Genomic DNA, 13,347 nt, shown 5'->3' with positions numbered 1-13,347 from the left:
TTTTGGGGGGGTGTATGTGATGTAGTGCATTGAGGAGACATATCATTGCATTTATGCCTATGCACTGGCGACAGTGTGAGGGGAGGCAGCACATATGATGGCACACATGTATCACCATGGGGGGGGGGGCTTGGTTTCCGTCACATGAGTCACCAGAAGCAACAATCTTTGCAATCTTTTGGGGTGTCTGGGGTCTTAGAGGAGGGGTAGTACCTCTGGTGGGGGACACGTCATGCTCCTTCTGGGGTAGTTTGTCCACCGTTGCTCCCCCGCTCCTGCACTCAGCTCTCACCTATGGCTTCTAGGAGCTGTCAGCATGTGACAGCAGCCACACGCTGAGAAACGGCCACCAAACTTTTTTATTGAAATGAGGTGCAGCCAGTGCGGCATGGCTGAGCTGCGGGACCTCCTTCCCAACACTTGATGCTGCTGCAGGTTGGCATCATAGAGTGGTGTTGAGGCCAGGAGCACCAGGCTGGCTCTGCCATGGGAGCTGCAGCGATGCCACTATCAGGAGGCCAGCTCCCCCCCCCCCCACTGGCCACTACTGGTTAAACGCATAAAAAGACAGCACTGATTTTGCAGCATGCTTAGCACGGGTCCTTCTTGTGGGTCCATTTAAGGAAATGTTTCCAAAAAAATGAAAAGTGTGAGGTCTTGTGGCTATCTGGACGTTACAATATGGCACACAATTTATCTGCACTCTCCAGTCTTGTTTGTGCAACCCATATATTCAGTCAACTGCTGTTTCTAAGGCTAATTCAAAAGATATATTGGCAGTGTGAGCGTGGTTGCTGCTTCTTCCAATCTATGCAGCTCCAGTAACATGCTACCATCTTTGTGGGCAGGATGGAGTGGCTACCTTCTACATTAGTACTACTGGCCCTGATAAGCAACAATGGTGTAGGAAGTAAGTTCACCATCCACCTGCTCACATGTTCTTACAAGAGCAGCACGGGACCAGATCACCCTGCAGCTGCATTTGGCCTTCACCAGCTCTTGAACTAGCTTAGCTTTGTATGCCTCTGTGCATTTGTTTTCGCCTTCCTACCTTGCTACATGTACTGTCCTGATTTTTTCTTCTCTCATTCTTTATCCCTTGGAAGTCACTGTTTCCTTTCTTCATATCTGATCGGTCTTAAACTGACAAGTTCCTATTTCTTTGCTTCTCTTTTTCTGTGGCCTTCTTAATTGCTGCTCAGTGTTTAACAAATTTGTAATTGTCGGCAACTCTTCTTGTTGGAACATCTCCACATATTGGCTCATGGTCAAACTTGGCTCTCTCAAGCTGATTCTGGTGCTCATGTTGCCCAAAACTCTGGCTCTTTGTCATTTTCCCACGCTCCCCACTATGATACTCATGATAAGTACCTTTCAAGCCGGCTACAGTCTTCGTCTTTGCAAATACCTTTTATCTTTATACTTTTCCCCAAGCTATTGCTTTGCTATATTTTCCATATAAATTATTATTACTTATAGTCTATTCCTACAGTCTTAATCTCCCTCCACTCCCTGTTTCTCTTATTGAATCCCTGCAATCTGGTTTCTTTTCAAACTATTCTGCTAAGGCCTCCCTTACAAAACATGTCAAATGGTCTGTTGGTAGTTAAAGGTCAAGGTGTCATCTTTCTTCTTATGTTCCTTTATTTCTTCTCTGCATTTCACACAGTTGCTCACACTAATCTTCTGGATTTCTTGCCTGGTCTTTGTATTTCTCTTGCTTTTCATTTTTGCAGGGCTAAACTACACAGATGATGTGAGAGCTTTAAAGCACTTATGGGTGTGGGGATACTGAGTGGACTTGGGCAGCAGTGCTGGGTGAAGGGGCACCTAGAAGCATTTGCCCTTGTGCAATTTCCTCAACTCGAAATCACTCTCCAAAATGGCTGGGTTGGGGGGGCATGTTTGGTGTCTGTCTTTTTTCTAGCTAGGCTATTAGCAGTTTCTGCAGGTGGGAATAAATACTGATGAGGAAAATGACACAGAGGAAGAGTTGAACACTCCTTTCTCCAGCACTGCTGCCCCAAGTCCCATGACTTCTTTGTATTGTACCTGGGAGATTCAAGTAGCAATCATATCATGTTTATAAATAAATCCCAATGATTTCAACAGGACTTACTCCCAGGTAAACATACAGAGCATTACAGTCTCAGTGACAGAGCTCCCACATCATATGTGGCTTGGTCCTTGGTGCTTAGATATCATACTTTTTGTGCATTGTTTCAAGATTCCCCATAAGAATATTCCCCACTTTATCTCCTCAAGGTTCTTTCATTAAGGCATCTTTTGAGTACATTTCTCTCTGTGTGTGATCATATAGCTTCATTTAATCTGGACTGACTCTGCACTGATCAATAGCTCTGTCTTCCTTGTATCTCTGTCTTTCTCTGCCATTTCTTTCTGGATATTCCAGTGCCCCCTTCAAGATCAATAGAATTCATTGGCTGTTTCTCCCAGACTCTCTTTCATTCCCATCCCCTCTCTTACTAGTATTGATTTGGTGGCCCATCCTTCTCCTGCTCAAAGTCGTGTCTTATCCCTGCCTTTCTTTTATCTTCAAACCAGCTCAGTCAACAAGACCTGTATCTTTGTAATTTGTCAAAGGGCAGCAGTACACAATGGGTGTGCAACTTGTGTAAAACCATGTGTTTTTACACTCTCATGTTCATACAGCTGGGAAAGCTCAATTGTACCATTTTTATCAGACATGGTTTTTTTAAAAAAGCACATATTTTGCTTCCACACTTGTGACAGAAAACACCCATGGGACACCATTGGGACCCACAACAATTGCAGTGATGTCCCTCGAATATGTCAACTGATGACGGGACAAGTCTTTGAATAATCAAATCCTTATCATCTCATGTCTTGACTATTATGATAATTGCTTTCATTATATTTCTGTAACACAGCATTACAACCAATGAACAAACCACAAAGGCACACACAATTCTTTTGTCCCAAGGCAACGCATAATTAATGACATCTGTCATGTGAACTAAGCAGTATTCATTACATTCCAGACTCCAGCTTTATACATCTTTGGCTCCAGAAAAACAGAGATCAGGCCTTCAAACATCATTTTGAAGCAACTGATTGACAAATAAGCCAAATTACCAGGCATTATCAATATGCTTCCAGCTCGGGTCACCTCATTTAACAGCAGCCTGTAATTTATCCCAGTCCTTCAAGCATGCCTGATGGCCCCATCCTAACAAGACCAATTCTTGTCTGTCTTGGGCACTAAAACAAGGGTGACACACAGAAAGCCAGGAAGTCCTCCAATCTTACAAATGCCCAACTCCACTCCTAACAAAGCAACCAGTGTGCTAAAAAGAGGAAATGGGAACTAGACTTTTTAAAAAGCTCAGAGCAAGAAGTGAAGATTTCAGAGGTTTTGTCAGCTTCAAAGCTAACTAAACTGAGAGAACTTGGTGTTTTTACAGCTCATTAGTATCAAAAGAATGGAAATACAAAATGTCACAGGCTGGAATAAATCCAGGGGTCTTCCTAGGGGAATTCAATGTGTGAACCAGAAAACTGAGGTCCACTCCATTCCACATGCACTGGAAAATATAGACCACTATATACCCTGTGGATATACCCTGAACATCAACATACACTGGGCATTTACTATATTCCTCCAACCCGATTAGCAGCCAGTTCACAACACCATGCAAAAGCAATCAGCAAGCCTCCATAATTGCTTTCTGCCAACCTCAAAATCTATTAAATTTACAGCTGAGTGCTGAAATAAAACCACCAATCAACAATTCTGGGTCACATCATGATAAACTGCGTTGTTGTATCACTTGGACCTCCCGTAGGAAAATGGTTACCTTTAAAGCAGGACAACTGATAAAGCCCATTTCATAAAGCAGAACATCACCTGAAAATCTAATGTTACATACATTACTGAACACAGACACCATGAACACCACATCCAGGACACTGAAAAAACAGCTTTGTATATGATTCAGAGACCATAAATCAGTCATCTTAACCAAAACTATTAAAATACTGTTTCACAACCCTTTAATTCTGATGGCCACAACCTCTCCCACTTGAAGATCTTTCCTACAGAGCATCCATCAAATCCTGGGATATTAGAAGCAACAACTGGAGAACAGCTTAGTCTGGATGACAATACAATTGTTCCTCTTTTTTAAAGCCCCTTCTCTTGTACATGCCACACTCCTTAGAATTATTCAGTTCTGAAGCTGCATTCATACAGTGTTTTATTTCATTTCCCCAAAATTTCCTTACTTGATCATTTTCACATTTTGTGTGATCTTCCACACAATGTAAAAGCTACTTCTGGAAATAATAGTGGAATCTAGTAGAAGGTTAGCACTCATTTCTGTTGACCTGAAAATTTGTGGGATGAAAAAATTGGGAGCGGAATCCCAACATCTGGGGTGCCAAATGGAATAAAATATTGGGGGGGGGGAGTAAGCCCTGCCCTGCATAACTGATCACATGACATGGTGCACAGACACCATTTGAATGGCATTGCCCATCAACTTTTGGGGGGCAGGCCTCTCAAATATTTTAGTGGGGGCCTGAAAACCCCTCAGCCCCTAGGAGTTTGCTCCTATGCCCAGCATACAGTTCTTTCCCACTGCTTTCATGGGTGAATCATGGGGGAACAGAAGCACACATTTACATAAAGGGTGGGGAGTGGAGGCAACATGTTTAATGAGGCCTGCTGTTGTGTCCCAACTGACCCACAGGTGTGAATTAAATGTAGCATGAATGTCTCACTCAAAAAGCCACAATTCCATGCATAATGCAACTGGGAATGCAGTGTAAAAGGAACACCAGACACCAGAACAGAAGTGACTAGGAACTCTAATGCAGTTATCTCCACGTCTGAATGCACCCTGAGTGCTCTTAAAACTGTTACCTTCTCATAACGTTCATTTGAAGTCACAGCTATGTTATTTAAAACTCACATTTAGCATTGCCTCTTGTTCCAGAGTTCCAAGAGCAAAGATGGGAAGTTTGTGTGTGCATCCACAAAAGGTCACAACATTTCAGGCAACCAAGAGGAGATTTCTTCAATTGTTCCATACAATGTTTTCAGATAAATTATAGTTACTTCCTGCTCATGTCAGCACACATTTCCAGCTTTCCTTATGATCCTGCAGGCAAGGTTATCTATTTTTACCTTTTCATGCATGTTATTGTTCTTTCTTCCCACCCTTTATGTCACTTGCTAGATACATGAATATCTCAAAGAGTAAGATTAAATAAACCAAACTATGGTTAATACTAAAACTATTTATTGCAAGCATCCTTCAAACATGATATTTAGGTATTGATACAGAGTTCTACAGCATTCCATTAATCCCTATTTTACAGTTGCTCCTTTATGAGCTAAACATGGATGTCATAATCCAGCAGGAGCTAAATTCGGCCAAGTAGAAGGTAAAGACAGCCATTTCCTGAGCTGACCTATTGAGTTGTATAGTAAAGAGTACCCCCTTACCTTTTTTTTGTTAGTGGGGCAGATGTAGAAATTTTCAATGACTGTAGCAATTCCAGGCTGTAGATTCAACTTGGTATATAATGTTCCAAAATCTGAGGACCTGGTATGGTGGAAAACAGAACTTTAAATGCATGGTGGTATTTTTACATTTCAAAATAGAACTGATATACAGCTCACATATTATACATTTGAAAACTGTTATAAACAAAAATTTTAGGTAAAGTAACTGCCCAATTCTGAAGGCCCTGCTCAAATACAATCTGAAAGGCGGGATATCAAATCCAAACTCCTCCTCCTCTTCTTCTTCTTCTTCTTCTTCTTCTTCTTCTTCTTCTTCTTCTTCTTCTTCATGGCCCATCTAGAGGGAATTTTGGGCCTGGGCAGGCAGAAGTTGCTGAGGTGGTGGGGTATGTGAGAGATGACAGGAAAAGGGTGTCTTTAGCAAGGTGTGCTGGGAAGGAGCAGAGAACAAAGACTGAGAGCCAGGGGTGCCATCTATGGAGGGCATGGGAGCCGGGTCCCCCATATTTTCAAGAAGGGGGCCTGGGCTCCCAAAATTCCACCACACACCGGGATTAAAGGACGCACCGGGAAGAAGATGCTTGGCCCTACTGCCTCCTTTTGAGGATCACCAGGGATGGGGCAGGACAAAAAGGTGGTGGGTGGGGGATGGCAGGCTGAGTCAGTCCAGCTAGGGGGAGGTGTGTCACACATGTGACATCATGCACTGCCCCCGCCCACATGTTGGGTGCAACTCAGTGCCTATGCCAAGCAGGCTGGCTGGGGAAAATGCCTTGGACTCCATGGTTGCACTGCTGTGGGGAAACAAGCCCCTCTCGAAAGGACCATGCTGTAAGATCGGGACTCCCTGCATGCAGACTGAAGCTGTAAATGTGTGGCTGAATCATGTTTCTTCAAAGTCCCAGCAGCATCTTCAATTCCCCAAAGGAGCACAACCCCTGGGCAAGTGCCTGGAGCCCCCTGAAATCTTGCTACCACTTGGCGGGGGCGGGGTGCTACCCAACTTTTGTAACAATATGAACGAAATAAGCTTTACATAAATCCACACCATTTTGCATCATCCAGATTTATGAAACAGAAGACATTCACCTTCTATTGTAGGAAGAACCCATCAGAAAATGAACACTTGCTTTTGCCTCCAAGAGTAAAGAATACACAGGTATCCTTCCAGTTTTAGCCTTAGCCTTGACATTTTCAAAATACAACAGCCTATAGAAACAATAGTGGATGTACAAATAATGGTGAGTTCTGCCCTCAATGGGGCCCTTCAAGGGGAAGGACAAGAGAGAACATGATCGAAGAACAAGACACCAGGTGAGGCGCACCAAAACACGCACAAACCATCCTACGTTTCAATGCCTTTTAATATCTGAAATAAATCTCCACTCTTAGTGACCCTCTTGGGTCTAAGACTGAGGGGGGTCTCACGCTAGCTCTGCCCCCCTCAGTGCTGCAAGCTTCCTCTCTGGCAACCCCACTCCCCACAGCGGTACATTGAGCTTTCACCAAATGCCAAAACATCTCTCTTTACCTTGGTTTCTGTCAGTTAAAATATTTTATTTTGTGGGACATACCTATTTTGTTGAATTTATACTGTTCTGTTCTGACTGTAAAAGTTTTACTTTTTTATAATTATAGCTGGTTTATCTGGTTTTATGATTGTATATTACATTTGTGTAACCCATCCTGGGACCTTACAGTTAAGGGCAGGTAAGAAATCTCATAAATAGGATCACAGGGGAAGACGGCAAAGTCACCATGGAAATAATAATCTGGTAAAAATAATTATGCATTAACGTCAACATCTGAAAGATATCTATGATTGTGAAGATTTGAAATTCTGCATAATCTGTTCATTTCACAGCCCTTGACATGCAAGAAACTTACCGTATTTTTCGCCCCATAGGACACACCGGCCCATAGGACGCACCTAGTTTTTTGGGGGGGAAATAAAGAAAAAAAAATTATTTCCCCCCCCAGGTGCGGGGCTGGGACGGGGAAAGCCTGAGCTTCCCCCGCCCCCAGCCCCCAGAACAGGCTGCTATCCGCAAGCCGTGGGAGAGCTGCGCGAAGTCGCGCAGCTCTCCCACGGCTAGCGGAGGACTGCGCAAAACCTGAAGCTTGGGGCGTGCTGAGCTCAGCGTGCCCCAAGCTTCTGGGTGCCGGCAAGCTCTCCGCTAGCCGTGGGAGAGCTGTGTCTCCCACGGCTAGTGGATAGCTTCCTGAAGCCTGGAGAGTGAGAGGGGTCGGTGCGCACTGACCCCCCTCGCTCTCCAGGCTTCAGCGAAAGCCTGCATTTGCCCCATAGGACGCACACACATTTCCCCTTCATTTTTGGAGGGGAAAAAGTGCGTCCTATAGGGCAAAAAATACGGTAGATTGTTTTGTTTTTTTAACCATTTGATTGCTTCTCACTTGGCTCTCCTTAGTGGTTAAAGGGTTTGAAAAATAAATGAATTCAGTAACAGAATTTTAAGCAATTTTTCAACAGCACAGAAACTAGAACTTGTGAAGGAAAATTGGACATGACAGCATGCCTAACGTACATTTTACAACAGCTTCTCAAAACACCTTCAGATTCCTTATATATTCCCAAACACTAAGTCAAAATGACATTGATTGCTGTTCTCCTCAGTCACATGTAACCAAAAGAAACCAAGGGGCATCCTAATTGGTATAATTAGTCAGTTCACTTGTCCGCCTGCACACTTATTGGGTTTTTTTTAGGCCTCAGAGCATGGAACAGGAAAAATATCAGACCGTTAATGGTACAATGCCCATAAAATACTACTTAGTGGCAGGGGTGCAAACTTGAATAAAATATTGTGGGGGCCCAGGTAAGCCCTGCGTTGCATAATCCATTTACACACACACAATTTGAATGGGAATGGCCATCAACTTTGTGGGGTTCCAGCTGCCTAAAATATTTTGTTGTGGGGGGCCAAAGCCCCCACAGCCCCTAGGAGGTGGTTCTATGCTCAGTGGAGAGGCTCAGATACATAGAGAAAGTCAGTCCAGTGCTGATGGGCAACAGGCCTGAGCCAAAATGATTCTTGCCATTTCCATTTCATTTGCTCAGAATATCGAAGCATATCTTCTTGTGGAAATCATTTATTGCAAATCATCTTCAGTTGCTTTTTATTTAGGTTGCACACCAGCATACTATTTGTTTGTGTTGCCTTTTTAATAGAAGTGGATGTTTAAGGCAATGTTCATATCCCTTTATACCCTAGAAGTTTCCAAGTGCTCATATTCCTACTTTGTTGCAAGGTATTTTTTTGGAATTGATTTGTGTGTGCGCGGCCTCCAGACATTTCAGCACACTGAGGAGTTCTGCTAATTCAAGCACACATGCCACACCATATCATAATGGCAACACAGGTAGGTAGCTGAGTAAATATTGTCTCTATCGGGATGTGAATGTGTACAGTATTACAATGAAGCTTCTGAATCTTGAGATAGTGGCACGGGCTCCTCAACAAACACGTGTTTCATAATCCTTGGAGGCTGCCGTAGAACTCCTACCACCCACCTAGAATCCTGAAACTCCCACTAGTGGGTGTTAGGGACCAGGATGACCACCCCTGGCCTAAGAGAAAAGGTAGAAGCTGTGCATAGCTTGTCTACTGATAACAGTGAAAGAATACTGAAGGAATGGAATGTAAACAGCTACGCTATGACGATGGTGTACTAAACGCTAGAAGATCAATCAAGCATAGAAGTTACACTAAGTCCTAGGTCGAGAAGAGAACAAAAATATTAACATAGGTAACTGAAAGCAGATGCTGGCAGACCACTAATAGAAGACAATGAAAGCAGACACTGAAAGATGGTTACATGTATCCACACATTATGAGATGGTTAGGGTTGGCAAGTCAGAAGAATCCAAGTATCTCCAAGTGATTTAAGAATGATGACAGTGTGTTGCAATTGTGTAACTGTCATAGGAAAGATTGCTGCAATTGTGGTAACTGTTTGATTGGTTATTTTGTACTCACGTGAATAGATTAGCAGTGTACTGTACAGTGGTACCTCTGATTACGAACTGAATTCGTTCCGGAGATCCGTTCTTCATCCGAAACCGTTCTTAACCTGAGGCGCACTTTTGCTAATAGGGCCTCCTGCTGCGGCGCGATTTCTGGGGCAAAGTTTTCAACCCGAGGTACTACTTCCAGGTTAGCGGAGTCTATAACCCGAAGTGTTTGTAACCCAAGGTACCACTGTATAAGAGATGATGTTTGAGAACATCAAAATTGCTCTCTGCCTCTGATTCTTTAGGAGACTGACCTCTAGATATGTTTGTATCAATAAGAACATAATCTCTCCCCCCCCCCATGAAGGCATTAACATGATTCCTCCTCTGTGTAACTATTACTACTTTAGCCCTTTAACTATGGTTTCTTTTTCCAGGTTTTTTTATGACTGGAGAGACACACTGTCAGGGACTGGCTGGACGAGGAAGAGTGGTAGCAGCTAGTGGTTCAGGAGACACCTCAGGGGGAAGAGGACTTTGAACCAGGTTCAGCGTGGTGGGACAGGGAGGAATCCTCATCAGAGAGTGAGGGGGAAGGGGAGAGGCTCAAGGTGGCCACAGACACTGAGAGAGATGGAGAAGGAGCTGGGTCTCCTGCTTCACAATACAGTCCTGATTCAGCTTCTCCTCCTCCCTCTTTCAGCACAGGAATGAAGCGTCGTGAAAAGGCTAGAACAATTAAGAAAAGCTGAGTCACAGCAAAAAAATGCAAGGAGGGAGGTATAAATAAGGGAGAGAGAGGACAGAACTTTAGCTTCTGCAACTGACCTGCTTATCTGATGGATGTGATGTATGCTGACTCCCTGGTTGCTGAGCAATAAAATTAATTACTGACAAGTAAGTTTGCCTGCTTCTGATTACAGTGTTGGATAAGAGACAGCAGGCTTTTCCAGCAGCCTGAGAGATACTAGCAAGTGTCATAAAACCACATAAGGAGGGTTCTAGTGAACCAAAGAAATCAGTCATACCCATTGGCACCCTGAGCCTAATAGAGGATACAGGACACACAGTTACAACTCGGAGTCCAGTAGAGGTATAAGTCCCTGTTCCAACAGAAAAATTTGCTCCCATCTGAGTCCTTTAATATAAGCTGCACAGACATACATTTAAAGCACATGCATTTGCATGTGAACTTTTCCCCCTCCTGGTTTCTCCTGGTTCCTTATTTCTTCATAAAAGCATTTATAAACCACTTAATATTAAAAAAAAATGTCAAAGCTGTAAGAAAAATCTAAGTGGCCAAGCACCACCACCAATCCAGATGGTTCACTTTCAGAGACTAATGGAATCCAATGGATTCTTGAATGCTCTTGGGGGCTTTCCAGAACATAGGGCAGAGGACCCTGTTGAAGCCCTTTCCATTTTGTAACAGTGGAGATCATTGGGCTTTTGACACAGTCACCCCAAGCACCCTCTCCAGCATTGCAGAGTGAGAGTAGAACAGTGTCATCTGTCAAAGCAGTCTTGCTGACTGCTCTGAACTTGGAGACTTTGGATTCTAGATTAAGGGATCTAATTATGTCTTGCTACCCTAATTCAGTCGGAAATGGCAATAGCTTCATTTTCTATTTTTGTTTATTTATAAACAGCAATAATGACAATGTATTATATAATTAGACAGCATGTAGAGCAGTAGGGAAGGAGGTAATTCACCATCACATTGCTTAGTTGCGACATTTCATACTCCTTCAGCTACATGGGAATGACTGTCAGTCTATGTGACACTAAAGACAGGTTCCATCTGTTGTTCTATTTTTCCTCTCAACCTATCTTCCAGTTCATTTATCAGTTTCCTAGCAACCCATCTCAATTTTCTGTTCTTACATGTAATTCCTCTTTCAGTTCCTACTGAGAGGCATCCATCTTTCAAAGCAGTTGAGCTTTAATTTCTTCCCGCACAGTTTGAATCACATCAAGTCTTCCTCCTTTGCCCTTCCTGTTGTGCAACCTTGAGCTTTATTCTTGGATACTGAAAACAGTGAAGGCATTTGAAAAGCCTGCCTGCAAAACAACAGGCCATTTTTTGGGGTGGGGGCAGGGGGAGCGGACAAGCAACTAATGAATAGCTGAATGATTTGAAAGCAAAATTGTGGTGCACCTGAAGCTACAGGCATAGAAAAAGTAAAATCTGGAACATTTCTGAATTTATTTTTGTATTTATTTGAATACTTTTATCTCACTTAGTAACTAGAAATGCTCAAGGTGGTCTTAAAATAATTTTAAAAGGAACACTGAAATAAAAACAAAACTCAGAGCCAGCTAAAATTCTTAGAAATCAAAGTCAACATCTAGAAGCATATCCAGATGCAAATGTCTACCTAAGCAACCACATATTGAGAGCAGCTCTTTAAGGCATGAATTCCACAATAAGGGGGCAAGCGCCAAGGGGTGGGTTCTCAGCTCACTTTCAGAAGACAGCAGGAAGACTGCCTCCTGCACATGGGACCATCGTAAGACACATGGCAGTATATTCAAGAGCAGATCTGTAAGGCGCCCTGATCCAAGTCATTGTGGATGTTCAAACTCAAAAACTTTGAACTTGGCCCAGAAAACTAACAATCAGCGTTCTTTGAAAACTGGCATTATGTGCCTTCAAAGGTCAGCTCCAGTTAACAATTGTTATATTCTGAATCCAGTGCTGTTTCTGAACAATCTTCAGAAGACATCCCCACTGATTGAAAAACTGTTGAGTGTTCCCTGAGAGCAACATTGTTCAACATTCATCCGACCTTTATTAAAAAAATGATCCGATGGGCAAGGCATCAGAGGCTTAGTGGGGGGGGGGACCACATGGGGGCCATGTCCCAGGGCGCAATTTTGTGAGGGGGCACAAACAGGCACCTCCACAGCAGGCACCTTCATTGGAGCCTGACTCCACACAAGAAGGAGCTGTGCTTTGGCTGTGGTGCTTGCGCCTGGCTGTAGCAACTCCACCACCAGGTCAGGCCTAGGGGGGCGTGGCGGGAAACAGCGTGGTTAACTCTCAGCTCCTCAGCTTCAACATAATTTTTTCCCAGACAAATTAAGCACAATACCACAGCTGTCTTGTGTCTGAAGATCTACATCCTCTATTAGGTAATAAAATAAATGCAAGAATGCTGCCCTCAGCTTTCCACAGCTAGAGAGAGTGGGAGGGGGGATAAGACAATGTTGTCTTTTGACAGGACCCAAAATAGTGATAATCTATGGGCTGCTTCTCTTATTAAATTGCAGAGCTACTGGATGACTCCCACAGGTTATTCCTGCGTCTGAAAAGATGTAGCAGAGCCTCGGATTGATATTAATAATCCAAGTAACTGCAGGCTGTTCCTAGCCCTGTTTTACTCAATTCAGATTCGCATATATATGTTCAAATGTATATAACTGAATGCCATGGATGGTGTTTGGTTCTGTATACATGGTGCTACCAATATATCAGCCAGATAGGTGAGGTATAAATAATAAATAATACATTAGTAGTAGTAGTAGTAGTAGTAGTAGTAGTAAAAAGGGTGATCAGGAGGGAGAGTTAACGGAGCAACTTTGCTCCTCTCCCAACCCAGATTGGAAGACTAGTGAGGAATCAAATTGTTCTTGACAATACAGTCTCAATTCTATTCTAAAAATGGAAGAGAGGGACATCACTATTTTCTAGCAAAATTTAGGTGGGTAGGTAGCTGGAATTAGAAGAGTAACTGAAGTATTTAATTTCAACAGGACCAATGTTGAGAAGCTAAAACAACTAGAGAGGTAGGTGATACTGTATATACAGAAAAACATGTGGAACTTCTTTCAATCAACAGTGCAATAATTATAAGCAATT

At 43.1% G+C, this 13,347-nt stretch overlaps 1 protein-coding gene across 1 annotated transcript in view; it reads right to left on the bottom strand.

Annotated features, from left to right (window-relative positions):
- Positions 1–13,347, bottom strand: part of SORCS2 (sortilin related VPS10 domain containing receptor 2) — a gene marked incomplete at its 5' end in the record, with an annotated part of 136,868 nt that overhangs the window by 92,380 nt on the left and 31,141 nt on the right. The window contains one exon of the mRNA XM_081015136.1: positions 5,492–5,591. Within this exon, the coding sequence (XP_080871262.1) occupies positions 5,492–5,591 (100 nt within the window). The remainder of the gene's footprint in view (positions 1–5,491; positions 5,592–13,347) is intronic.

This window comes from Podarcis pityusensis (assembly GCF_964106645.2).
Source record: "Podarcis pityusensis genome assembly, chromosome: 7".
NCBI classification, from domain to species: Eukaryota; Metazoa; Chordata; class Lepidosauria; order Squamata; family Lacertidae; genus Podarcis; species Podarcis pityusensis.
Note: the sequence above shows the minus strand (reverse complement) of the source record. Positions and strands in the feature narration are given on the sequence as shown.